General features: G+C 45.4%; 1 protein-coding gene across 3 annotated transcripts in view; it reads left to right on the top strand.

Moving 5' to 3' along the window:
* ppp1r26 (protein phosphatase 1, regulatory subunit 26) overlaps positions 1-22,767 on the top strand; it is a 155,224-nt gene that overhangs the window by 94,797 nt on the left and 37,660 nt on the right. For all 3 annotated transcript variants that reach the window (XM_039762615.1, XM_039762616.1, XM_039762614.1), the window contains one exon: positions 22,120-22,190. In XM_039762615.1, coding sequence (XP_039618549.1) covers positions 22,120-22,190 — 71 coding nt within the window. The remainder of the gene's footprint in view (positions 1-22,119; positions 22,191-22,767) is intronic.

The following is a 22,767-nucleotide window of genomic DNA, read 5'->3' as shown; positions in this document are numbered from 1 at the left end:
ACAGAGGACCTCTGGAGCTCTGACAGAGTGACCATCGGGTTCTTGGTCACCTCCTGACTAAGGCCCCTCTCCCCGATCACTCAGTTTAGATGGCGGCCAGCTCTAGGAAGAGTCCTGGTGGTTTTGAACTTCTTCCACTTATGGATGATGGAGGCCACTGTGCTCACTGGGACCTTCAAAGCAGCAGAAACTTTTTCTGTAACCTTCCCCAGATTTGTGCCTCAAGACAATCCTGTCAGAGGTCTACAGACAACTCCTTTGACTTCATGCTTGGTTTGTGCTCTGACATGAACTGTCAACTGTGGGACCTTCTATAGACAGGTGTGTGCCTTTCAAATCATGTCCAGTCAACTGAATTGACCACAGGTGGACTCCAATTAAACATCTCAAGGATGATCAGGGGAAACAGGATGGACCGGAGCTCAATTTGGAGCTTCATGGCAAAGGCCGTGAATACTTATGGACGTGGGATTTCTCCGTTTTTTTATTTTTAATAAATTTGCAAAAACCTCAAGTAAACTTTGTCATTATGGGGTGTTGTGTGTAGAATTGTGAGGAAAAAAATAATTTGAATTCATTTTGGAATAAGGCTGTAACATAAGAAAATGTGGAAAAAGTGATGCGCTGTGAATACTTTCCTTATGCACTGTAAAATAGATAGATAGAGAGATATGAAAGGCACTATATAATAGATAAAATGAAAAGAGCAGTCTAGATGAGACATTAGGGTGGTGGGGTAAGACTCTATATTTAAGTTTTAAAAATGTGAGCAAAAATGACTTCTGATCTTTAATTTAATAAACATATTTACTATAATGATTGAATAGAAGTATTTTAAAAGTATTTATGAAGTATTTTAAAGCTAGAGAAATGGCTTGTGAATTGTAGAGGTGTAAGACGTGAGACCCTTCATCCAGCAGATGGCAGCAGTGGATTGTTCTTCATGAGGCCACTCAGCTGATTTCCCAACAGGGGTGCAGGGTGCATGTGTGGCGTAAATCAGATGGCTGTCACTAGTGGTGTTCCCAGTTCTGTCCCCGTCACTCCCCGATTTGTGCACACATGCTCAGAACTTTCAGATTGAGGCACACGTGCACGAGTCGGGCCAGGCAGTGTCAATCTGGTCGTGACAGTCCACCCCTCTGGCCAGATGCCAATCAAACCTCAAGCACAGTGGCTTGTATATTAGTCAATACTGGACTGCGCCCTTCTCTATGGTCACTGCACAGTCCACATTTTTTAAGAAGTGTCCGCCCGCAGCAAGAACCCCCCCAGAATACGCCCCTCTGTGCGGTTCACTCACGGGATGAACTGGTGACACTTGTAAGCGTGGTGTTTGATTCTTGTAAGGTGTACTGCAGTGGTCAGGATGTGAACAAGCGTGTCACACAGAGGTGACTTTATACTTATAACACACACACTGATGTCACCGCGTTTTGGCTCTGTGGCTTTGTTCTCAGGTGTACGGCGCTCAACCATCCAAGTATAATCTCTCACTAGTAGCCTCCCACCATGTCCAGCGCCGCCATGTCTGCCAAAGAGACTTTGCCTCGAGTTGACTCAGTGCCACCAAGCCACGACGTGTGACAGCCTGATCATTGTATCCAAGGGGGCTTGTGCACTAATGGAGTGTCACTTCTTACAGTTCTCTCCAGGTGCCTTCATGGCAATAGGAGTGCAGTAAAGTGATGGAGGACCCGACACGGTGCAGACTGCGTTCCATTTCATGTACGAGCGCCCACACCATACGATACCTGCATGTAGCGCCTCACCAGTTGGTTAATGGCTTCCTGTACAGCAGGTACAATGGAATGAAGCTCGGCTGAGACATTCTGGACATGTCAGCCAGTTCACTAAGACGTGACAAGAGGTGGCCGACATAAATGGACAGAAATCCGAAAAAAGCCCACTCAGTGCAAAAAAGTGAATTAAAATGGAGTCTGTGCGTCACAGTCGTCACTTCTGAGGTTTGTCACATCAGCACACTTTACAGTAACGACTCGGTGACTTGAATTATTTGGGTTGTCATATACTTGGACTAGGCCAAGCATACTAGTGTGCCAACCGACTGTTCGGTAGCAAAGCCATGTGGGTGGGTGGCTGGGTTGGTTCCCCCTCTTATGATCTGACCCTTAGGTCCCCCCCTTATTATAACCCTTAGGCCCCCCTTTTTATTTGACCCTTATGGTTCCCCCCTTATGATCCGACCCTTAGCCCCCCTTTTATGATCTGACCCTTAGGTTCGCCCCCTTATTATGACCAATAGATCCCCCCTTACTATGACCCTTAGCCCCCCTCTTATGATCTGACCCGTAGGTTCACCCCCTTATTATTTTAACCTCTAGCCCCCCCTTATTATGACCCTTTGGTTCCCCCTTATACTCTGACCCTTAGCCCCCCTCTTATGATCTGACCCTTAGGTTCCCCCCTTATTATGACCCTTAGCCCCCATGATCTGACCCTTAGATGAATGCCCAATTCGCCCCTATGGTGGTGCCGGCCCCTTGTCAGGAGTTCCCATAAATGCCCACTCATCCCCCCAAGCCGGGTTTCTTCTATAAATCTCGATGTTTGTGTGGGGGGCTGTGTTCGCTCACTTCGAGTCTCCTCCTTTCGTGTACCTCAGGCTGTACCCAGAGAGGTCGTCTCACCAACTGTCCCTAACGTCCCTTGTGAAGAAGTTCACTTTTTTAAAAACAGCGGATGGGGTCGACGTGGCAGAAGCGGGTGATCGTCCGCTCACGGTGAAGCAGGGGGGCCGACGTTTTTTTCATACAACCAAGCCAAACGCACAATGGCGCTCTTCCCATACTCTTCAGCTGTGTAAGTTCTGCATTAACCAAACGAAGATGAAGAGGTGCCATGATGGAAACATTTCCAGTTATGAATACCGGCTGCTATTTTAAAATAAACTCTGCCACAGGCACACAGGGGCACAGGGGCACAGTTAGATGTGTGTTAAGGGGGGAACATGTCACCAGTGGCAGTAAGGTAACAGACTCATGAGTGTGGACTTGTTAGGACCCTCACATCCAGACTTGATGTTCTTTTGGATGGTCTTGCTGCTTTGGGCTCAATGGCCTGCCCTAATAATCTCCTACCACAAACTGGCACACGATCTGCCCACCTGTGCTCGCTGGGCTCGTGATGGGCAGCATACAAGTCCTGGCTCAGGGACTTCTGTCGTTTGCCCTTTGAAGAGGACACCCTGGGTCTCGCTGTCTTGTGCCCACCATCTGTAGGGCTGTAGACCACCGACTCCTCGTTCCTCTGAGAGGTGAAAGTGAAAGTGCGCTCCATTGTCACGTCTCCAGAAGGCAACTGGCAGAACACAAACACTCGGCGTCCTGGCGTTTACCACACTGACTCCACGAGAGGAGCAAGGAGCCTTTAAAAGGCACATTGTCATGGCGACGCCTTCTTTTGCATACATAATTAACACTTTGTCCAAAGGAGGCCTGCCAGTGGCCAGACAATGAAACTGGAAAGTTCTAGAATGGCCCTCCGTTCCTCACTCCTGCATGGCAGCTGCTTGGAATTTCACCAAAGATCCGCAAACAAGTGCAGAGGTGACTGGGTGACACTCAGATGAGTGACACGTGAAATTAGAAATGTGACATCATAAGTGACCTCCTCCATCAGCCTGCAAACGGCCCCCTGGACTGAAAAGCAGCTTCTGATTCACTGCTGAGTATGCGAACGCGGCGGGCGTCCACTTCACCAAACATCTCGTGGAAAATGTAAGAGCAGCGCCGCGCGACCTGTCATGTCTGCTCGATACGACGAAACTCGTACTGTGTGCTGCGGGGTCTCGAGGGGGTCCTGGGTGACCTCTCAATAGATAGATAGATAGATAGGAAAGGCACTATATTGAATAGCTAGATAGATAGATAGATAGATAGATAGATAGATAGGAAAGGTAAAAGTTAATGTTTGTGATGTGCCATCTGTTAGAATGAAAAATGCAATAAAATGTATTACTACAAATGTTTTTCATGTGACATCTGTTGGAATCATATATGCAGTGCATATTTCTCAGTTATATCCCATTTGGTGTGCAATTTTTCAAAACAGTGTTAATGTTTATGACGTGCCATTTTGTGGAATGACAGAGACATGGCAACTGGACTGGGACACATCATTATATTATATTATATTATATTATATTATATTATATTATATTATATTATATTATATTATATTATATTGTATTGTAGGAATCGGATTAGGGAGCCTTTATTGTTATTGTGGCAGTTCAATGACATTTTTGAAGCTACGTCTGTAAATTGTGAAAGTACAACAAACAATGGCAAACAAATAATATAACAAGCATACATCCTATAACAAATAAATACCATTCATAAATAAATAAGGGACATAAATTATTATCCACTAAAGTAATTGACGTACATACTGGAAAAAATATATAGCAGTTCTATGAGTTTTTAAAATGTAAAATTCTGATGGCCCAGTCGTTTTCTTCTGCTTGTAATGCTCTTGTACCACCTGCTGGAGGGCAGTAGTGTGCCCAGTGAGTGGCCAGGATGAGAAGGGTCTTCATTGAATTTCCAAGCTCAGCGGAGGCATTGGGCACTGGCGGTGTCTTCCAGGGAGGGCAGAGAGCAGTCAATGATATTCTCTGCTATGGCCATTACCCTCTGCAGAGGGTGTTATACAGGTATATTATATTATATTATATTATATTATATTATATTATGTTATATTATATTGTTATATTATATTATTTACTTATTCATTTCAGAGTTGGGTATTCAGCGCCTGTTTATCATATAGTGCCATTGTCAAGCCCACTTAAGCCAGTTAGTGTTAAGGACGCATCTAAACTCACTGACCGTAATGCAGTTGTCGGTCAGCAGATGGCGCAGTGGACTGCCAGTTGCGCAGCCTCATCTTGTCGTCCTCCTTCTCCTCCTCCTCCCTCGGCTGTGACGCCATCTCTCTTAACATTTAAGACTGAAGCTCAGTCGGCCTCTGCGGCCTTTGCCCGTGGATGTGAGGGGGTACATGACTGGATTTTGTGGGTGTCAAGGCAGAGGCCACCCGATGGAGTTATCTAAGGCTTTGAATGCAGTTTGCTGCTGATACGACCCCAATTACGAAAAAGTTGGGAGAGAATGGAAAGTCCAATTAAAAATGAACTTCTCTTCACCCCGCTCTACGCTGAAGACGACACGACACGACGTGATTCGATGTTTTAACTTGTGAATGTATTTTTTTTTCTTTCTATTTTGTCAAAACCAGGAGCGGATGTGCGGGAGGGGGGCATTTGGTGGCATCTGCCTCCATAACAAAACTATATGCCACCTCATTTGCTCCCATATAAATACAATATGATTTAGAAAAGTTATAATTAGTAACTAAGTTTCTTGGATCTCCTTTTGACATAAAGCATGTCCTGCGCTCAGCCTTTCAAGCGATTCTCCCCCTTCAGACATTAATAGTTTGTTCCGTTACTATTTGAGTCTCCTCCCCCTCCTTTATTTCTGACGGTACGAACTGAACGGCGCGCTCTCGGTTTGTGCGTCTACGCGCGTCAGTCTCTGATGAAGAACTCAGGTAAAGTTAGAAATAATTCGGAAATTCTCTCCTTTTCCTCCGACCCTTTGTAGTGGGTGTGATCTGCAGCTCGGTGCTTAGCTGAAATTAACATTTAAAGAGGGTGGGGTCCTCAAAAAATGAACTCGATCCGAAGTTGAAACCCCGCTGAATTTGAACACCAGTTTTATGTTTACTAGGGTGACCAGACGTCCTCCAAAAGAAGGACATGTCCTCTTTTTTAACATGGTTTCCTCCGTCCCCCAGGCATTCCAAAAATTCATGAAAATGTCCTCCTTTCACAGAATCACGAACAGAGTTGACCGTTTTTGACTAATTACATATGATATATACCGAGAATGAGCAGCCTGTGGCCATTCTCCATTCATCCGCATCACCGCGTGACATTACGTTACGTTATCAATAATTGTAACATCAAGTAGCGGCAACACTGTTTTATATTCTATTTCCGCCCGACGGCGCAATGGAAAGCGGTTAGCGGTTGATTGGAGTTGGAAAATATATTTCATCATTTTTGTCCTCCTTTTTGACTGTCGATATCCTCCTTTATAGCCGAACCCATCTGGTCACCCTTTGTTTACAGCATTTCATATTTCGTTCTTTTTATTATTTGTCCTTTTGTATGCGCATGATGTGAAAACTTCATTTGACCCTGATACTTCTAGTATACTGTATTAGGCATTATGGACGCAACGAGTAGTCCCGCAAAATGAGCTCCTTTATTGGCTAACTGAACAGATCACAACGTGTAACCTGGCAGAAGAAGGGGCCTCCGGTGCCTCGAAAGCTTGCATGTCGTAGAGGCGATTAGAGGGTCATTTTGCTTTACTTCATATTGCACCCTAATATTTGTTATTGCACACTGCATTTCCTGTTCATGATATATTATTTATGTTGTAACGATCTGGAAAAGAGAGTGTTTAATTATAAATAGTTAAAAGAAAAAAGGGGGCGGGCAGAGGCACAACTGCCACTCTTAATAAAACAGCCTGTGGGGTGCTTGTATGTGGGGTGTGTTTGTTTGTTTGTTTGTTTGTTTGCATTTTTTTTTTGTCCTGACTACGTTGTGGTTGTCGATTTGTTGAAGTAAGAAGTAAAGTGAATAAAAGCCATTGATTAGTTCTTAGATTTGGTAATTGACCACCACTTGTTCGCGAGCTTCATTTGCCCGTCTGGGAAGGGATACTACAATATATCGCGACGTGTCTTGCCATTGCATGGGCTATAGGGAAGGGAAGCAGTGTTGGGATGGAGTCTTGGGTTGTAAGGGCTTGGGGCGCCTCCCGAGAGGGTTAATTAATGGGGCGTGATAAAAAGGGGGGGTGTGGCCGGAAGTGGGAGTTGGAGAGGCTGGAGAAAGTGAGGAGAACAGCACAAGGTGGAAAGAAGGGCAGTAACTGTTTTTAAGAGCGGCAGATAGGACGAAGGTGATTAGTCTTTGGTATTTTGGAGGTGTCCCCGTGACCCAGACAACGGGCGGCTGTAGGGCATATTGAATTAAAAGCCAGTCGGCATTTGGAAGACTTCCCCGGACAAGCGGCTCCTGAGTGTGTCTATTCGACGGGAAGTCACAATATATATATATATATATATATATATATATATATATATATATATATATATATATATATATATATATATATATATATATATATATATAGTGTGTGTGTATACAGTACAGGCCAAAAGTTTGGCCACACCTCCTCATTCAATGTGTTTTCTTTATTTTCATGACCATTTCCAGCACTCCATCACTCTCCTTCTTGGTCAAATAGCCCTTACACAGCCTGGAGGTGTCCTGTTGAAAAATCAATGATCGTCCAACTAACCTGACTTCTGCACAACACAACTGCTGGTCCCAACTCCATTGATAAAGCCAGAAATTCCACTAAATAACCTGATAAGGCACACCTGTGAAGTGAAAACCATTTCAGGTGTCACCTGTTGAAGCTCAGCGAGAGAATGCCAAGAGTGTGCAAAGCAGTAATCAGAGCAAAGGGGGGCTGTTGTGAAGAAACTAGAATATAAAACATGTTTTCAGTTATTTCACCTTTTTTTTGTTAAGTACAGAACTCCACGTGTGTTCATTCAGAGTTTTGATGCCTTCAGTGAGAATCTACCAATGTAAATAAAGAAAACACATTGAATGAGGACGTGTGGCCAAACTTTTGGCCTGTACTGTGTGTGTGTGTGTGTATATGTATATATATATAAAATATATATATATATACTGCTCAAAAGAATTAAAGGAACACTTTCTAATCAGAGTATAGCATCAAGTCAATGAAACTTATGGGATGTTAATCTGGTCAGTTAAGTAGCAGAGGGGGTTGTTCATCAGTTTCAGCTGCTGTGGTGGTAATGAAATTAACAACAGATGCACTAGAGGGGCAACAATGAGAGGACCCCAAAACAGGAATGGTTTAACAGGTGGAGGCCACTGACATTTTTCCCTCCTCATCTTTTCTGACTGTTTCTTCACTAGTTTTGCATTTGGCTGCAGTCAGTGTCACTACGGGTAGCATGAGGTGATACCTGGACCCTACAGAGGTTGCACAGGTAGTCCAACTTGTCCAGAAGGCACATCAATACGTGTCATTGCCAGAAGGTTTGCTGTGTCTCCCTGCACAGTCTCAAGGGCATGGAGGAGATTCTAGGAGACAAGCATTTACTCTAGGAGAGCTGGAGAGGGCCATAGAAGGTCCATAACCCATCAGCAGGACCAGTATCTGCTCCTTTGGGCAAGGAGGAACAGGATGAGCACTGCCAGAGCCCTACAAAATGACCTCCAGCAGGCCACTGGTGTGAATGTCTCTGACCAAACAACCAGAAAGACTTCATGAGGGTGACCCAAGGGCCCCATGTCCTTTAATGGGCCCTGAGCTCACTGCCCAGCAGCATGCAGCTCGATTGGCATTCGCCATAGAATACCAGAATTGGCAGATGCACCACTGGTGCCCTGTGCTTTTTATAGATGAGAGCAGGTTCACCCTGAGAACGTGACAGAAGTGAAAGGGTTTGGAGAAGCCATGGAGAACATTATGCTGCCTGTAACATCATTCAGCATGAGCAGTTTGGTGGTGGGTTAATGATTGTCTGGGGAGGCATATCCATGGAGGGTCACACAGACCGCTACAGGCTTGACAAAGGCACCTTGACTGCCATAAGGTATCAGGATGAAATCCTTGGACCCATTGTCAGACCCTACGCTGGTACAGTGGCTCCTGGTGCACGACAATTCCTGGCCTCATGTGGTGAGAGTATGCAGGCAGTACCTGGAGGATGAAGGAATTGAAACAATTGAATGGCCTTCACGATCCCCTGACTTAAACCCAATAGAACATCTGTGGGACATTATGTTTCGGTCCATTAGGCGCCGCCAGGTTGCTCCTCAGACTGTACAACAGCTTAGGGATGCCCTCATACAGATCTGGGAGGAAATGCCACAAGACACCATCCGTCGTTTCATTAGGAGCATGCCCCGACGTTGGCAAGCATGCATACAAGCTCGTGGGGGCCACACAAGATACTGAAAAGCATTTTGAGTTGCAGAAATTAAGTTTTTGAAAAAATGGACTGGCCTGCCACATCTTCATTTCACTCTGATTTTAGGGTGTCTACACAATTGAGCCCTCTGTAGGCAGAAAACTTTTATTAAAAGACTTGCCATCCTTTTGTTCCTAAGACATTGCCCTGTCGTTATTTGTATAGATATCCAACTTCATATTGAGATCTGATGTATCTAATGTGTTTCTTTAAAGTGTTCCTTTAATTTTTGTGAGCAGTGTACATATATATATAATATGAAAGCAGCAGACCACCATATCAATGCCCGTTCAGGAACCAGCAGGGAATTCTGGGAGTTGTAGCCTGGCAGTGAAGGTGTGCTTGATCATAGACATAGAATTCCTAGACGCTGTGTGACCAGCAGCATCGGCACTCAAGGTCACCTTACAATAAAATTTAACAACATTAGTAAAATTAAAACAAGAGAATGATAAATCAAAAAGTAATAATTAGCAAACAAACAAAGATAACTGGCAGTAACAGTGCAACATTCACAATTGGTATGCCAGTTTGAAAAGACAAGGTTTGAGGGCAGTTTTAAAATGTGTTATTGAGTCGAGCTGACATATGAGCGGGAAGAGAATTCCCGAGTTGAGGAGCACCAGGAGAGACGCTCGAGCTGCCATAGCACTGAGTCTGACGTGTGGCACAGAAAGTCGAGCTGCAGATGAGGATCTGAGTGAGGAGTGGAGTGCCAGTCTGGAGGAGATCAGTGAGGTGTGGAGAGCTTGAAATGTTCAGAGCGGGATTGTGTGTCGTATTCAGTAGTGAACAGGGAGCCAGTGAAGTCGAGAGAGAATCGGTGTGATGTGTTCAGTGGATTTAGAACAGCAGCTTAGTATCCTGGCAGCAGAATTTTGAAGAAGTTGTAAGCGATGGAAACGTTTTTGAGGGATGTCAGACAGAATAGCATTACAGGTGAGGTGACTCGGGCATTAACTGATACTTCAGTACTGTGTTGTGTAAGAACAGGACGAAGTCTAGAAATGTGTTGGAGATGGAAGAAGGTAGTCTGAGAAATGTTACTTATATGGGAGGAATTATTTAATTGCCATTATTAGTGTATAAATGGATATAAATAATTGCATTTAAACGATTCGCCAAAATCTGTTGTATGTAAATGTTTTAAACGTTACAGTTTTTTCATCAGAAAACCCGGTTTTGACGTCTACCTCTCTTAGTTTAAATGGCACTTTTGCCACTCGCAATATGGCGGACGTGCTGACTTATCGTGACGACTGGGTAACGCAGTGAATGTGCCGTCTATCTATTTATGTCTATATGGTTGATCAGCGGCTCCTGGAGCTTCAAGAGGCAGAAAGTGAAGGGTTGTGCTTCACATGTATTCGTGTTATTTTATGTAGCGCCTTTCTTGTCGAAAATTCTCTTATGTTGTACAGAACTTCTGCTTCTACTTTTCTGTGTCCGAAACACTTTACATGAAGGGAAGTCCCTCAGGATTTGTGGTTGACCCTTGTGATTTCATATAGCGCCTTTCACCATGAATACTTACTTAGAATGCCTTACTGATTGATTTTTTTTTTTTTTTTCTACATGATTCCCATTTTCACGTGCATAGAGGTTTCCGCTTTTAGCTGGTGTGGATCATCTTGGATTTGTAGCCAATGCATGCTGTTCAGGGGGCTTGTGGAGGATGGTTGCTGTCACTTTCAGAACTTTGGATTCTCACACAATTTCAATTTGCATTGTCAAAGGGGAATTCCTTCTTAATTATTATTAGGAATTAGTTATTCCAACAGATGGTGCATCACAAACATTTTGTCAAAGTAAAATGCGTGCATTTTTCATTCCAACGGATGGTGCGTCACAAATATTAGCCTTACGTTTACAAAACCCAAGCCAAAGGGCATAAAAATAGACACACATTTCATGGTTTCATATTAAAAGGTGACATTAGCACATGAAGAAATTCTATCAGGGTTGTGCTTCACATGTATTCTTGTCATTTTATATAGTGCCTTTCATGGTGAAAGCGACCCCATATTCTTCATCAACACCAACTCACTCATTTCAATACATGGCATATCGCAAACATTTGTAGTAATAAAGTGCATTGCATTAGTCATTCCAACTTGTGGAGCATCACAAACCTTTGTACTAATAAATTGTGTTGATCATTCCAACACATGGCGCATGACATACATTTATAGTAATAAAACAAATTGCATTAGTCATTCCAACACGTGGAGCATCACAAACCTTTGTAGTAATAAAAGGCATTGCATTTTTTATTCTGACAGATGGCACATTAGAAACATCAGCACTACTTTTCTGAGTCCCTCACCAAATGGCACATCACAGAGACCTATCTAGCAGATGGACACCCACACACACACACACCCCTTTATTAAGGTGGACTAGCTCTGCTATCCATCAAAGATGAGCTGATATCCCAGTAAATGATGTACACCTTGGTGTAAACGTCTGCAGTGCCCCATTTTTTGCATACAATAATAAGATGCATTGCGTTTGTCATTCCAACAGATGGTGCATCACAGACATTTGTAGTAATGAAATACACGAGTACAAAAGTTTGTGAAGTGCCATCTGTTGGAGTAACAAACCAACGTATTTTATTACGATGTCTCTGTTATATACCGTTTGGTATTGGATTCACCAAAGCAGTGTTGGTGTTAATGACGTGCCACCTGTTGGAATGCCAAATGCAATGCGTTTTATTTCTGCGAATGTTTATAATTCACTGCTATTGTGGGCAGCATCAGGAGTGGGCAGGAGGAGGAGTACAGAAAGTTAATCAAAGACTTTGTTAAATGGTGCGACTCAAACCACTTACACCTTAACACCAGCAAGACCAAGGGGCTGGTGGTGGATTTTAGGAGGCCCAGGCCCCTCATGGACCCTGTGATCATCAGAGGTGACTGTGCAGAGGGTGCAGACCTTTAAATATCTGGGAGTGCAGCTGGATGATAAATTGGACTGGACTGCCAATACTGATGCTCTATGTAAGAAAGGTCAGAGCCGACTATACTTTCTGAGAAGGTTGGCACCCTTCAACATCTGCAGTAAGATGCTGCAGATGTTCTACCAGACGGTTGTGGCGAGTGCCCTCTTCTATGCGGTGGTGTGCTGGGGTGGCAGCATAAAGATGAAAGACGCCTCACGCCTGGACAAACTGGTGAGGAAGGCAGGCTCTATTGTAGGCACGGAGCTGGACAGTTTGACATCCGTGGCAGAGCGACTGGCGCTGAGCAGACTCCTGTCAATCATGGAGAATCCACTGAACAGGATCATCTCCAGACAGAGGAGCAGCTTCAGTGACAGACTGCTGTCACCGTCCTGCTCCACTGACAGACTGAGGAGACCCCACACTATGCGACTCTTCAATTCCACCCGGGGGAGTAAATGCGAACATTAATTTTATTTTAATTCTTTTCATTTTTATTACTATTTAATTTAATATTGTTTTTTGTATCAGTATCCTGCTGCTGGATTATGTGAATTTCCCCTTGGGATTAATAAAGTATCATCTATCTATCTATCTATCTATCTATCTATCTATCTATCTATCTGTCTGTCTATTATATAGTGCCTTTCATATCTATCTATCTATCTATCTATCTGTTGTAAAGTCAGAGCCACAGAAACGAGACGGACACACAGACACATTGGCTGATCTTTTTATTCAGGTGGGTTTCATGAGCTTCTCTTTATATAGTGCCTTTTCTATTTATCCTAAATTTACATCTGCTTTGTTTTACGGTTTGTAGTCCTTTCATTGGAGTGTGTGGTCCTTTCTGTCTTGGAGCCCCCCGGTTCTAGACCATTGACGCTCTTGAACATTAGGGGTGAAAGACGAGGGGTCACAGACTGGCTCTTGTTTGATGCGGGGGTCTCTTCTGGTTTCAAACACATAGCCACTGAGACTTTTTTTTGGTGGTCCGAGGACTGACCCCTGATTTGACCAGTCTGCTTCTCCTGGTTTTGTGCCCCCCTTGACTGGCAGACTTCGTCCCTTGCTTAATGAGGTGATCAGATCCACCAGCCTTCTTGTGCCCCCCAGGTCTCAGTTTTTGTACTTTTGTCCCAGCCACAGTGGCGTGTTTTCGTCTCCATTATTTCCCCACAGCTGCTTTAAGCCGCCATCAATGATAAGAAAAGCGGCGTCCTTCGTGTCCCCCCTCGACATGGAGATTGAGTCTGCGTCTGCACCAGTGTGACTTGCATCGGTGGCGCTGCGGACAATGAGGTCTCCTGCTGAAGGGGAGCAGATGAAAGTGCCAGGTGCTAAGGTGAATCATCTGCTATGACGTCGTGGTACAAACCCAAAGCCGAGAGCCGACTGCGTCCTAATCCGTCTAATCTGCTTAAATCACACCGCGGCCATCTCTGCCAGCGGGCGGGTGGTAATGAAGCATCTGACACCCTGGGCCGCCGGCATTCTGCCGGGCAGATCCAATAAATGAAGGCCGAGGGAGCTGGAGAAGCACCTGAAGCTGTCGACCTCTCATCAGGTCAATTCAGGATCTGAGAAAAGTGGAAGTTTAGTTTAATACGAGGTGGGCAGAGCAACCTAAAGCGTACGTCTCCAAAACTGTGACCGAGTAAAAGAACAAAGAAAGAACTGCTCAGGAACTTCCACAGGTGCACCGCACAGTCCAGCCTGGGGTGGCAATGATATAGCGCCTTTCATATCTGTTATATAGTGTCCTATCTATCTATTGTGACACTAGAGGGCGCTGTCGCTCCTCAAACCCCACAGACAGACGTCCAACACACCAGGTAAAAGCACCAGGAAATATTTTAATTATTTTCTTAAATATAGATTGTGCCAGAAAAAGCCACAACCACCACAATAAACCAATCAATAATCACAATAATATTCCTCCTCCTCCTCCCAGCACCTCTGTCACTCTCCCTCCCAACTCCGGCTCTCTCACTGGGTCTCCACCAGTCCTTTATATAGTCCTTGACCCGGAAGTGCTTCTCCTCTTCTGTTCACGTGACTTGTCAGCATTTCCGGATCAGATGAAGAATTACATTTTTCTTCAGCCCAGAAGTACTTTGTGTTCTTTTGTCCTCATTACTTGGGAGTACGTCCGGGCTACATGGGAAATAAAAATCCCCGCATCTCCCTGCAGCATCACACGGTGGCACCCACGGTACCCAGCAAGGCTGTGAAGCCAAACTCCATCTCCCATGGTGCCCTGCGGGAAATCCGGGGCACCTCTAGGCTGCATGGAAGATGCCATCTAGCGTCCTGGGTGTGTCGGTGAGGATGAGCTGCTGGCTGTCCATCACTTTATCTATCTATCATATAGCGCCTTTCACTCTATCTATCTATTAATCATATAGTGCCTTTCACTCTATCATATAGCGCCTTTCACTCTGTCTATCTATTAATCATATAGTGCCTTTCACTCTATCATATAGCACCTTTCACTCTATCTATCTATTAATCATATAGCGCCTTTCACTCTGTCTATCAATCTCTGTCAGTTATGTAGTGTCTTTCATAACTATCTGTCTATTATATAATTCCTGTCATATTTTTCGATTATACAGTGCCTTGTATGTATGAAGGGCACTAACTGAACATCTAGTTGGCAGACAGACATGAAAGGCACTATATCATTGACTCGTCCCTAGATCGTGTCTTTTAATTATATATTGCCTTTCTATTTTTCAGTTATGTAGTGTCTGGCACGTCTACCTGTATGATCATTTATATTGTGCCTTTTTAGCACTGCCGTTCTGTTCACAAGGACAGTGCCTTTCAATTCTGTTTAATTTCCAGACAGACAGACAGACAGATGTGAAAGGCGCTATATCATTGACATATTCCAGGGTTGTCTCTGCAGCTGAAAGATGGCCGTTCTGAGGTGACCGCGGAGTTTTCACAGGTGAGTTGTAGTCTCCCACCTGACAGCGCTGACCACCCACATCAGCCCGTTTTTTCCGTTTGTTTCATCAACAATAAACAAACAAACAAACAAACAAACACACGCAAAGCCCCGAAGTGGCCGGGAGTTTCTAGAGGGTTCCATGGACGCGTCACAAACCAGCGCAAGTCCTGGGGGTGTTTTTTGTTCTTTTTTATTAAGCTTTTCATGAAAGATAAACAGGACATCAGTGAACACCCATGAAGAACAAGAAACGGCCTTTTCTGTTTCAAAAAAAAAAAAAAAAGACATAAAAGAAAATCAAATTCCCAACACGTATGATCAGCTTTGCTTTTCCTTTTGCGATGCCAGCCTTCGTCTCCGGGTGGCGAGAGCTGCTGTGCCCGCGGTGAGCCCACCCTCAGAGACACTCGATGACAAAGCCCTCCCAAGAGACGAGGAGGGTCCTTGTGCGATGTCCCCCACCCCAAATGGACATTCACACAAAGAACGCATACAATGGGGGAAAAGAAGAGAAAGAACACAGAGGGCGAATTAAAATTACATTTTGTACAAAAATAGATTCTTCTTCTTCTTCTTCTTCTTCGTTTTTCTTTTGCTGACTCCTGCGATTTCCATACGTCGCCATGTCTAAGGCTTCACCTGTGACGGAGCGGCTTACACAAATTCTGCGCAAAAGCCTCCCGACATCTGAAAATAGATGTGGAAGCTCCTAATGGCGGGCATCTCGTACCCACCTTGCCCATCGGTGACCCCGTGGAGTTAGTGCTTGGCGTGAGTCCATTGAGGTGCGGGCGGAGCTTTGGGATCCCGACGTGTGGCTGGTGGTTTCAACATAATAAAGGGTCAGTCAGGGATGAGCACAGGGAGAGGAGCAGCCGAGGGCACACATCACCCAGAATGAATGATTTAGCACCGCTGCCCACAGACATTGTAGGCATGAAAACGGTGAACGTGCGGACGACTTCTTTTTTTCATTTCTTTAATTTTTATAAGTTTAAAATGCAGGGTGAGGAAGATGAAAAGTGTTTGTAGAATGTGTTATGGGGGCTAAGTGAGAGCTGGTCGTGATGAAAAGACACGAGAGAGAGGAGCCAACAAAGACCGAAGAAGCGAGGAGACGCCCTTGACGTGCGCTTGGTTAGAGAAGATGGACCCAACATGAAGTGCCATCTTGGTTGTACGCGGGAAGCTCCAGCCCTGCTCTCACTTTCCTTTATTGTAGTCTGTGTTTCAATTGGCTGAGCCCAAGGGGTCCGGGCCCTCTTTAAACTGCACCTGGCAGCTTACCTGAGGTCGATGAAAAGGGCCTGGCGTGCCTTGTTAAGATTCAGGCCTGACCAACAGCAAAAAGTCCCAAGGCCTTCACGAAGGATCAACAAAAATGGAAAGGGGAAAACCATGAAAACCCCTGGCCAGAAATAACTGGCCTTGAAATAGTACATTGTGCCTGATTACAGGCACATATCAGACATTTTTATCGGGATTCGGGCCTAAGCAAGGCCTCACTACTTCAGGAAAGGCCTGAGGCCTACACACTCCTACAGCCTAAAAAATAAATACATAAAACAGGAGAGAGGATCGGTAAAAACCCCTGGCCCAAAATAACAATGACTTGAAATGATTCATTTAATGTAATCGGGTTACAATCTACCAGATATTCGTCTGATCCAGGCCTAACTAGGACCTGAATACGTCAAGAACAACACCTAAAAACCAAAGGAAATCCCCAAAAGGGAGAGGGAAACTTAAAAACCCTGGCCAAAAATAATGATTTTTGAAGTGATGCGTTTTAGTGCAATCGGGGATGATTTATGGAATCATTTATGATTTGGACAAAACCAAGACGTGAATACCCCAAGAAAGGCCTGAGGCCTACATGCTCCAAAAAGTCCTAAATGGCAAAAAATGTACAGAGGGGAACCATGGAAACCATTGGCTCATAGTAACTAGCATTAAAATTATAAATTTTAATTTCAAATTGAATTCGGACCTGAGAACATCAAGGAAAAGGTTAGAGGCCTGAAGCAACAAAAACCAAAAAGTAATTAGGTCTGAAATGTTACATTGTGTCTGATTGCATTCAAATCTAAGAAATGATATTAGGATTAAGGTCTGAATATTTCAAGAAAGGCCTGAGGCCTACACGCTACTATGGCTTTAAAAAAAAAAAAGGGAGAGGAGAACCGTAAAACCGATGACCCAAAATAAGCAGCCTTGAAATTGTACATTTGAATGTAGTTGGGGGTGAGTTGTTTTTGGGCTGCAGGCCTTTCTGTCCTGTGTAGGCCTCAGGCCTTTCTTTAGGTATTCAGGTCCTGCTATGCCTTGCGCTGCGCCCGATTGCTTCACGGTGGATGCTTTCAGTGGCAGTTGTGTTGGGCCAGGGTTTTTATGGTTCCCCTCTCCATTTTTGTGATTTTCTTGAAGCAGGTGATCATAACAAGGCATGCTGGGCACTTTCACAGACCTCAGATAAACTGCCAGCTGCAGCATTAGAGGGCCTGCACCTTCTGGCCCAGAAACAAACTTAAATAAAGGAACCCGAGACCAGGGATGGTGCCCGGGTGCAAACATAATGGATTCAAAGTCTCGCTGTTGGGTTTTCAAGCCACCATCTCTACCACCATCTCCCTTAGGCAGCAGTCGACATCGCCACTTGGTCGGTGAGACAGCTGTCTCTGTTATCTACTCACGGTGGCCAAGTCCCCAATTGTCACCAGCAGGACTCTCTCATGGTGACACTCCCAGTCTCTCTGAGACAACAGAGGGATGACGCAAACCCAAGCCGCCAGTTCTACCTCCGCATCTAAGGAGGCAGTGTGGCCACTTAGCCAGTGATGCGGCTGCTGGGCACGGTGGGTACAGCGGGCAGACATTCAGCAAAGGTGAAACAGAGAACCAGTTGGCATTGCCAGCGAAGAGAATGGCAGTGCACTAGAGTGGGGTGCGTGAGGCGCAGAGAATGATGGAGATTGAGGAGACGGGTAAAGAGCGAGGAGCGGCACTTGTTTGGGACGGACTGGGCACTCGGTGCAATCAGGGTGCTTACAGTGAATCAGCATGAGGACAGCAGGGTGTGTGTGGGGTGGCACTGGGAAGCGGAAGAAAGTGCACTTGTTTGACGAGGATTACAGCGAGAGTTGTGCTCAAATGTCAGAGTTGAGGGTGAGTGGGCAGAGGCAGCAGCTGAGAACTTTGAGTGTGACAAGTAATGAGGAAGAGGAGGAGGAGGAGACTGTAAAACGTCTCACTTCAAGCTGTAATCCTCCTAACGCCTGAGGTATGCTACAGGAAATTTAAAAAGTTATCGAGATGATGTCGGGGGTCTCGCAGTGTCCCAAACTGTCACGTCTTTGCCGAGACGCCACATTGTTATGAAACTGATGACCACAGGGGGGCGCCGATCACGTATCACATGTCCATCCACGCCGATTCCCAGTGCCGCTTTAACCCTTTTTTGCCTCCCACAAAGTTTAATCCCTGATTGGTGATTGTCGGTAACTCGCGTGAGGAACGTGCAGGCAGGCCTTCAGGACAGGATGCTGGTGAGTGGGCCCATTTGGGGGAAAAAAGTGTAAAGCTTGACTCCTCGGAGCCCTCGGTGGAACTTTACAGGTCACAAGATGAGGATCTCGCTCTGGAGAACCCAAAAAAAAAATGAAGTGTTTGCCGGTTTTTGGAGCACAAACATCCAAGCCCCCCCTTTCCGTATCTTCACATTTACTGGATGGAGGATTTGTGACCTCCGATTGTCACGTGACCAGTCTGTGTATCCTTGTGAACTGGGCCGACTCCAGTTTGGTCGCCGACATCAATAGTCCAGAGGTGCGATTCGTGACTGGAGAGATGAGAAGATGGTGGGCGCTGTCCGAGTCCCACGGGAGTTAGGAGGGATGAGTCCAGGGAGGCCACATGAGCTCTCAGTCCGTTTGCATAGCGTGACCTGAGTGCAAGTGCTGGGGCGGAGGTAAGAGAGCTGGAGCAGATCCACCCTGCTGTGAGACATCTGGTGTGAATAGAGGAAGAGGAGGAGACAATGAGGCCACCGAGCAAATGACAAAGTGGCACCTCCTGCCACTCCTCTTGTTTGATCCTCTGAGGTCGAATGGCTCTCGGCCGAGACATCTTGTGAGGAAGAGGAGGAAGAAGAGGCAGCCTCAACAGAAACCATGGTAAAAGCCAGCAAGTCCTCAGAAGGGCAATTGGCACCTGAAGTGTTCTGGAGCCATGGTGGGAGGCCTGGTCAAAAACGACGAAGGGGCCAACCTCGATGAGAGGGCAGCTGGGTACCTTCCATTTGCTCCTCTTGTTTTTTTGCCCCTGCAATCAAAGGGCTGTGACATCTTGAGTGATGGCAGGAGGAGGAAGAGTCCTAACTGAAGCCCCCTGAGGAAGTCGGTAAGGCCATCGGGCAAGCAGTATGTGACTGAAGTGCCATGACAGAGCGATGGTGGCTGCCTTGTTAAAGTGGTAAAGCTGGGGCTCCTTCTGTCGCTCCTCCTGTTTGTTTCTGAGCAGTTGGCTGGCTGTGAAAATGGCCATCCAGTTAGTTGTGTTTTTTTATGTCGCTGCCATTTAGTTTTAGGTGGCAGAGACCTGGCATGCTTACAGATGAATTGGGTGATGTGGGTGATAAACACCAAGTCCACATGGAATCACACTTCCCTGACTGAGATCTCTGCACTGTGGGCACTTGACCAGTCTTGATGTCTGCCAGGATGATTCCAGGCATGTGGGAACTGAAATACCAGGGGGGAGGCCTTGGCATCGCCCTCACGGCCAATCTGCCAGTCACCAGGGTCAAGTCAGGGATTATGGGGTCAGATAGTTTAAAATGTGCATTCCTGTCCCTACAAGTACAGCATGAGGAGAAAATGTCAGAAATAATGAAAGACGGAAATAAAGCGAAGGCAGCAGAAGTGCCTTAGAAACTGAACGGCCTCTCAAATCTGAGCCCACTCACTGGTCTGCGTGGGGTCCGCGTATTCTGAATACTTCAGTGTCCTGCCACACACACACACACACACACATACCATACATCTTCAAGATGTGACCGGGGTGGAAATTGGTGCCCCTGGTAATGGACTGGTGCCCCCTACAGGTTGGCTCCTGCATTGCACCCGGTGCTGCTGACCTCCTGTCAGCCAAAAACACGAATAACGAGATTCGGCAAATGGAGAAACGTCGCCTGTGTGTGTGGAGATTATTTTATACACGTGAGACATCTGCTGAATTTCAAACAAGTGCTTAAAAAATAATTACATGTATTTAAAAATCTTTAAATAATATTACATATAATACTGTGCATGTCTGTGTAGAAATGTGTGTGTGTTGTTATTTGGCTGATGCTTTTAACCAGGGTGGCTTACGACACTGGAGATACAGCTAGTGACATCGCAGGTGAAGTGAGTGACTCGCTCAGGGTGACACAGGTGTCAGGAGTGGGATTGGAGTGGACAGCCTCGGGGGTCCGAAGACCAAGACCTTAACGGCAACACGACATACATACAATATATATATATATATATATATATATATATATACAGTGTGTGTATATATATATATATATATATATATATATAAAGTACAATGTGTGCGTGGGTATGTGTGTATATATTGTGGCAGACGGCCGGCAGCTTCTCATGGCCAGGACACCCCTCAGGTGGCAGGATGGGGGAAGGCAGCTTTTTCAGGACACTGGCTCCCCCAAAACGCTAGATGGCAGCTCCCCTGGAGTGTAGCAGTACCCCAGTTTCCTGCAGGGCATCCTGGGACTTTGAGTCCAGTATCTCAGCCCTGTTGGGTGCCGCCAGGGGGAGCTATGAAAGGACCTGGGGAGTCATGCTTCCGTTATAGCCCGGAAGTGCTTGGAAGTCACGAGGATGGAAGCCTCACAGTACTTCCGGGCTGATTAAAGACTTGGGATTCTCCATCTGACCCGGAAGTGCTGGCAAGTCACAGGGGTATAAAAGGAGAAGCACCACCAGGTCAAGGACTATAGAAAGGACTGGTGGAGACCCAGCAAGTGAGCCGGATGTTGGGAGGAGGAGGACAGAGCTTACTGGGAGGAGTGAAGGAGAAGAATAATATTGTGGATTTACGTGTGTTTTATTGATTAAATATCATTGTAGTGCTTGTACCGTGTGTCAGCATGTCTGTCTGTTGGGGAAAAGGTGGGCAGTAGCGCCACCTAGTGTCCAGCTACTTATATATTTATATATAATATAGTGTCTTTGTGTATGTGTGTGTGTATTATAGTATGTATCTATATATACATATATGCATGTGTGTAGAGTATATGTATATATTATATTGTGTGTGTGTCTATATATATATCTATATATATATATATATATATATATATATATATATATATATCTATCTATCATACACCTATATACATGTGACATATGTGTACATGTATAATATACCATATATATTGTGCTAAATGTTTCTGATTTACATATGTGGTTTGTGTGTAGGTGGCATGGTGGCACAGTGGGTAGCGCTGCTGCCTCACAGTAAGGAGACTTGGGTTCATTTCCTGAGTCCTCCCCGTGTGAAGTTTGCATGTCCTCCCCGTGTCTGCCTGGGTTTCCTCCCACAGTCCAAAGACATGCAGGTGAGGTGCATTGGCGGTTCTAAATTGGCCCTGGTGTGTGCTTGGTGTGTGTGTGCCCTGTGGTGGGTTGGCACCCTGCTACAGGACTGGCTCCTGCCTTGTGCCCTGTGTTGGCTGGGATTGGCTCCAGCAGACCCCCGTGACCCTGTGTTTGGATTCAGCGGGTTGGACGATGGATGGTTTGTGTGTTTTCTGTATGTATGTGCATATATAATATTAATCTGAAGGGGAAATTCACACACGTGTCTTATGTGAGCACACGTATCTATCTACACGTGGTCTGTCTGTCTGTGTGTGTGTGTGTGTGTGTGTACACACAGTATGTATAATATGCGCACACACACACACATATTTAATGTACATCTGTATTTTTCAGGTTATTTATATTAATTTGGTGTTTATTTTACCTTAGATGTTTTATTTTCTTAACTCCTTGAAATTATTGATTGATCTGTTTTTTATTTACAGCGTTACCAGAGGGCCACCCAATGCTGTGTACAGGAGCAGACCACCACTCTGGACCCCCCTCCCCTCCTCTGGTGAGTCGCCTTCTCTTTGCCTTTTTCTATCGTGACTCGTTTCCATTTCCTCCACACATCAGTTTTTGGTTTCCGATTTCCTTTTTTTTTTTTTTTGAGTGTCTTTCCGGCCTGATGCTGAATTCCAATTGAATTCCAAGTCTGAGTTTAGGCGGTCAGATGGTAACTCCGCTCGTTTGATTCTCTCGCTTGTGAGACGTCATAGGTTTGTCGATATCAGCGAGGGGCTCTTGTACTCATTTCTTTTTGGAAGCTCCTTTATTGTTTAGACACGGTGAGCCATGGCATGTGCGGGTGCTTTTAGGACCGAGAAGGACTGGACATGGCTGGCCTGTCACCCTTTAGATGAGTGCAGGTGGTCCATCTAGCGCCTTCCCAAAGCACAGCACCGACACACTGACTTGCAGTTCAGCACCCCGGGCCACTAGGGGTCCCACTGCCTCACCCTTAGCCTAAACCTCATCAGTGTGTGTCTGGATGTCAAAGGCTGGCGACCTGATTGGGTGAATGTTGGGCTTGAGTGCCTGATGGTTGGCACCCCGGGCTCTGCATTGTGAGCACAGTTTGCTCAGAAGTC

This window comes from Polypterus senegalus, chromosome 9, assembly GCF_016835505.1.
Source record: "Polypterus senegalus isolate Bchr_013 chromosome 9, ASM1683550v1, whole genome shotgun sequence".
Lineage (NCBI taxonomy): Eukaryota > Metazoa > Chordata > Cladistia > Polypteriformes > Polypteridae > Polypterus > Polypterus senegalus.
This window is presented reverse-complemented; position numbering and strand designations above follow the sequence as displayed.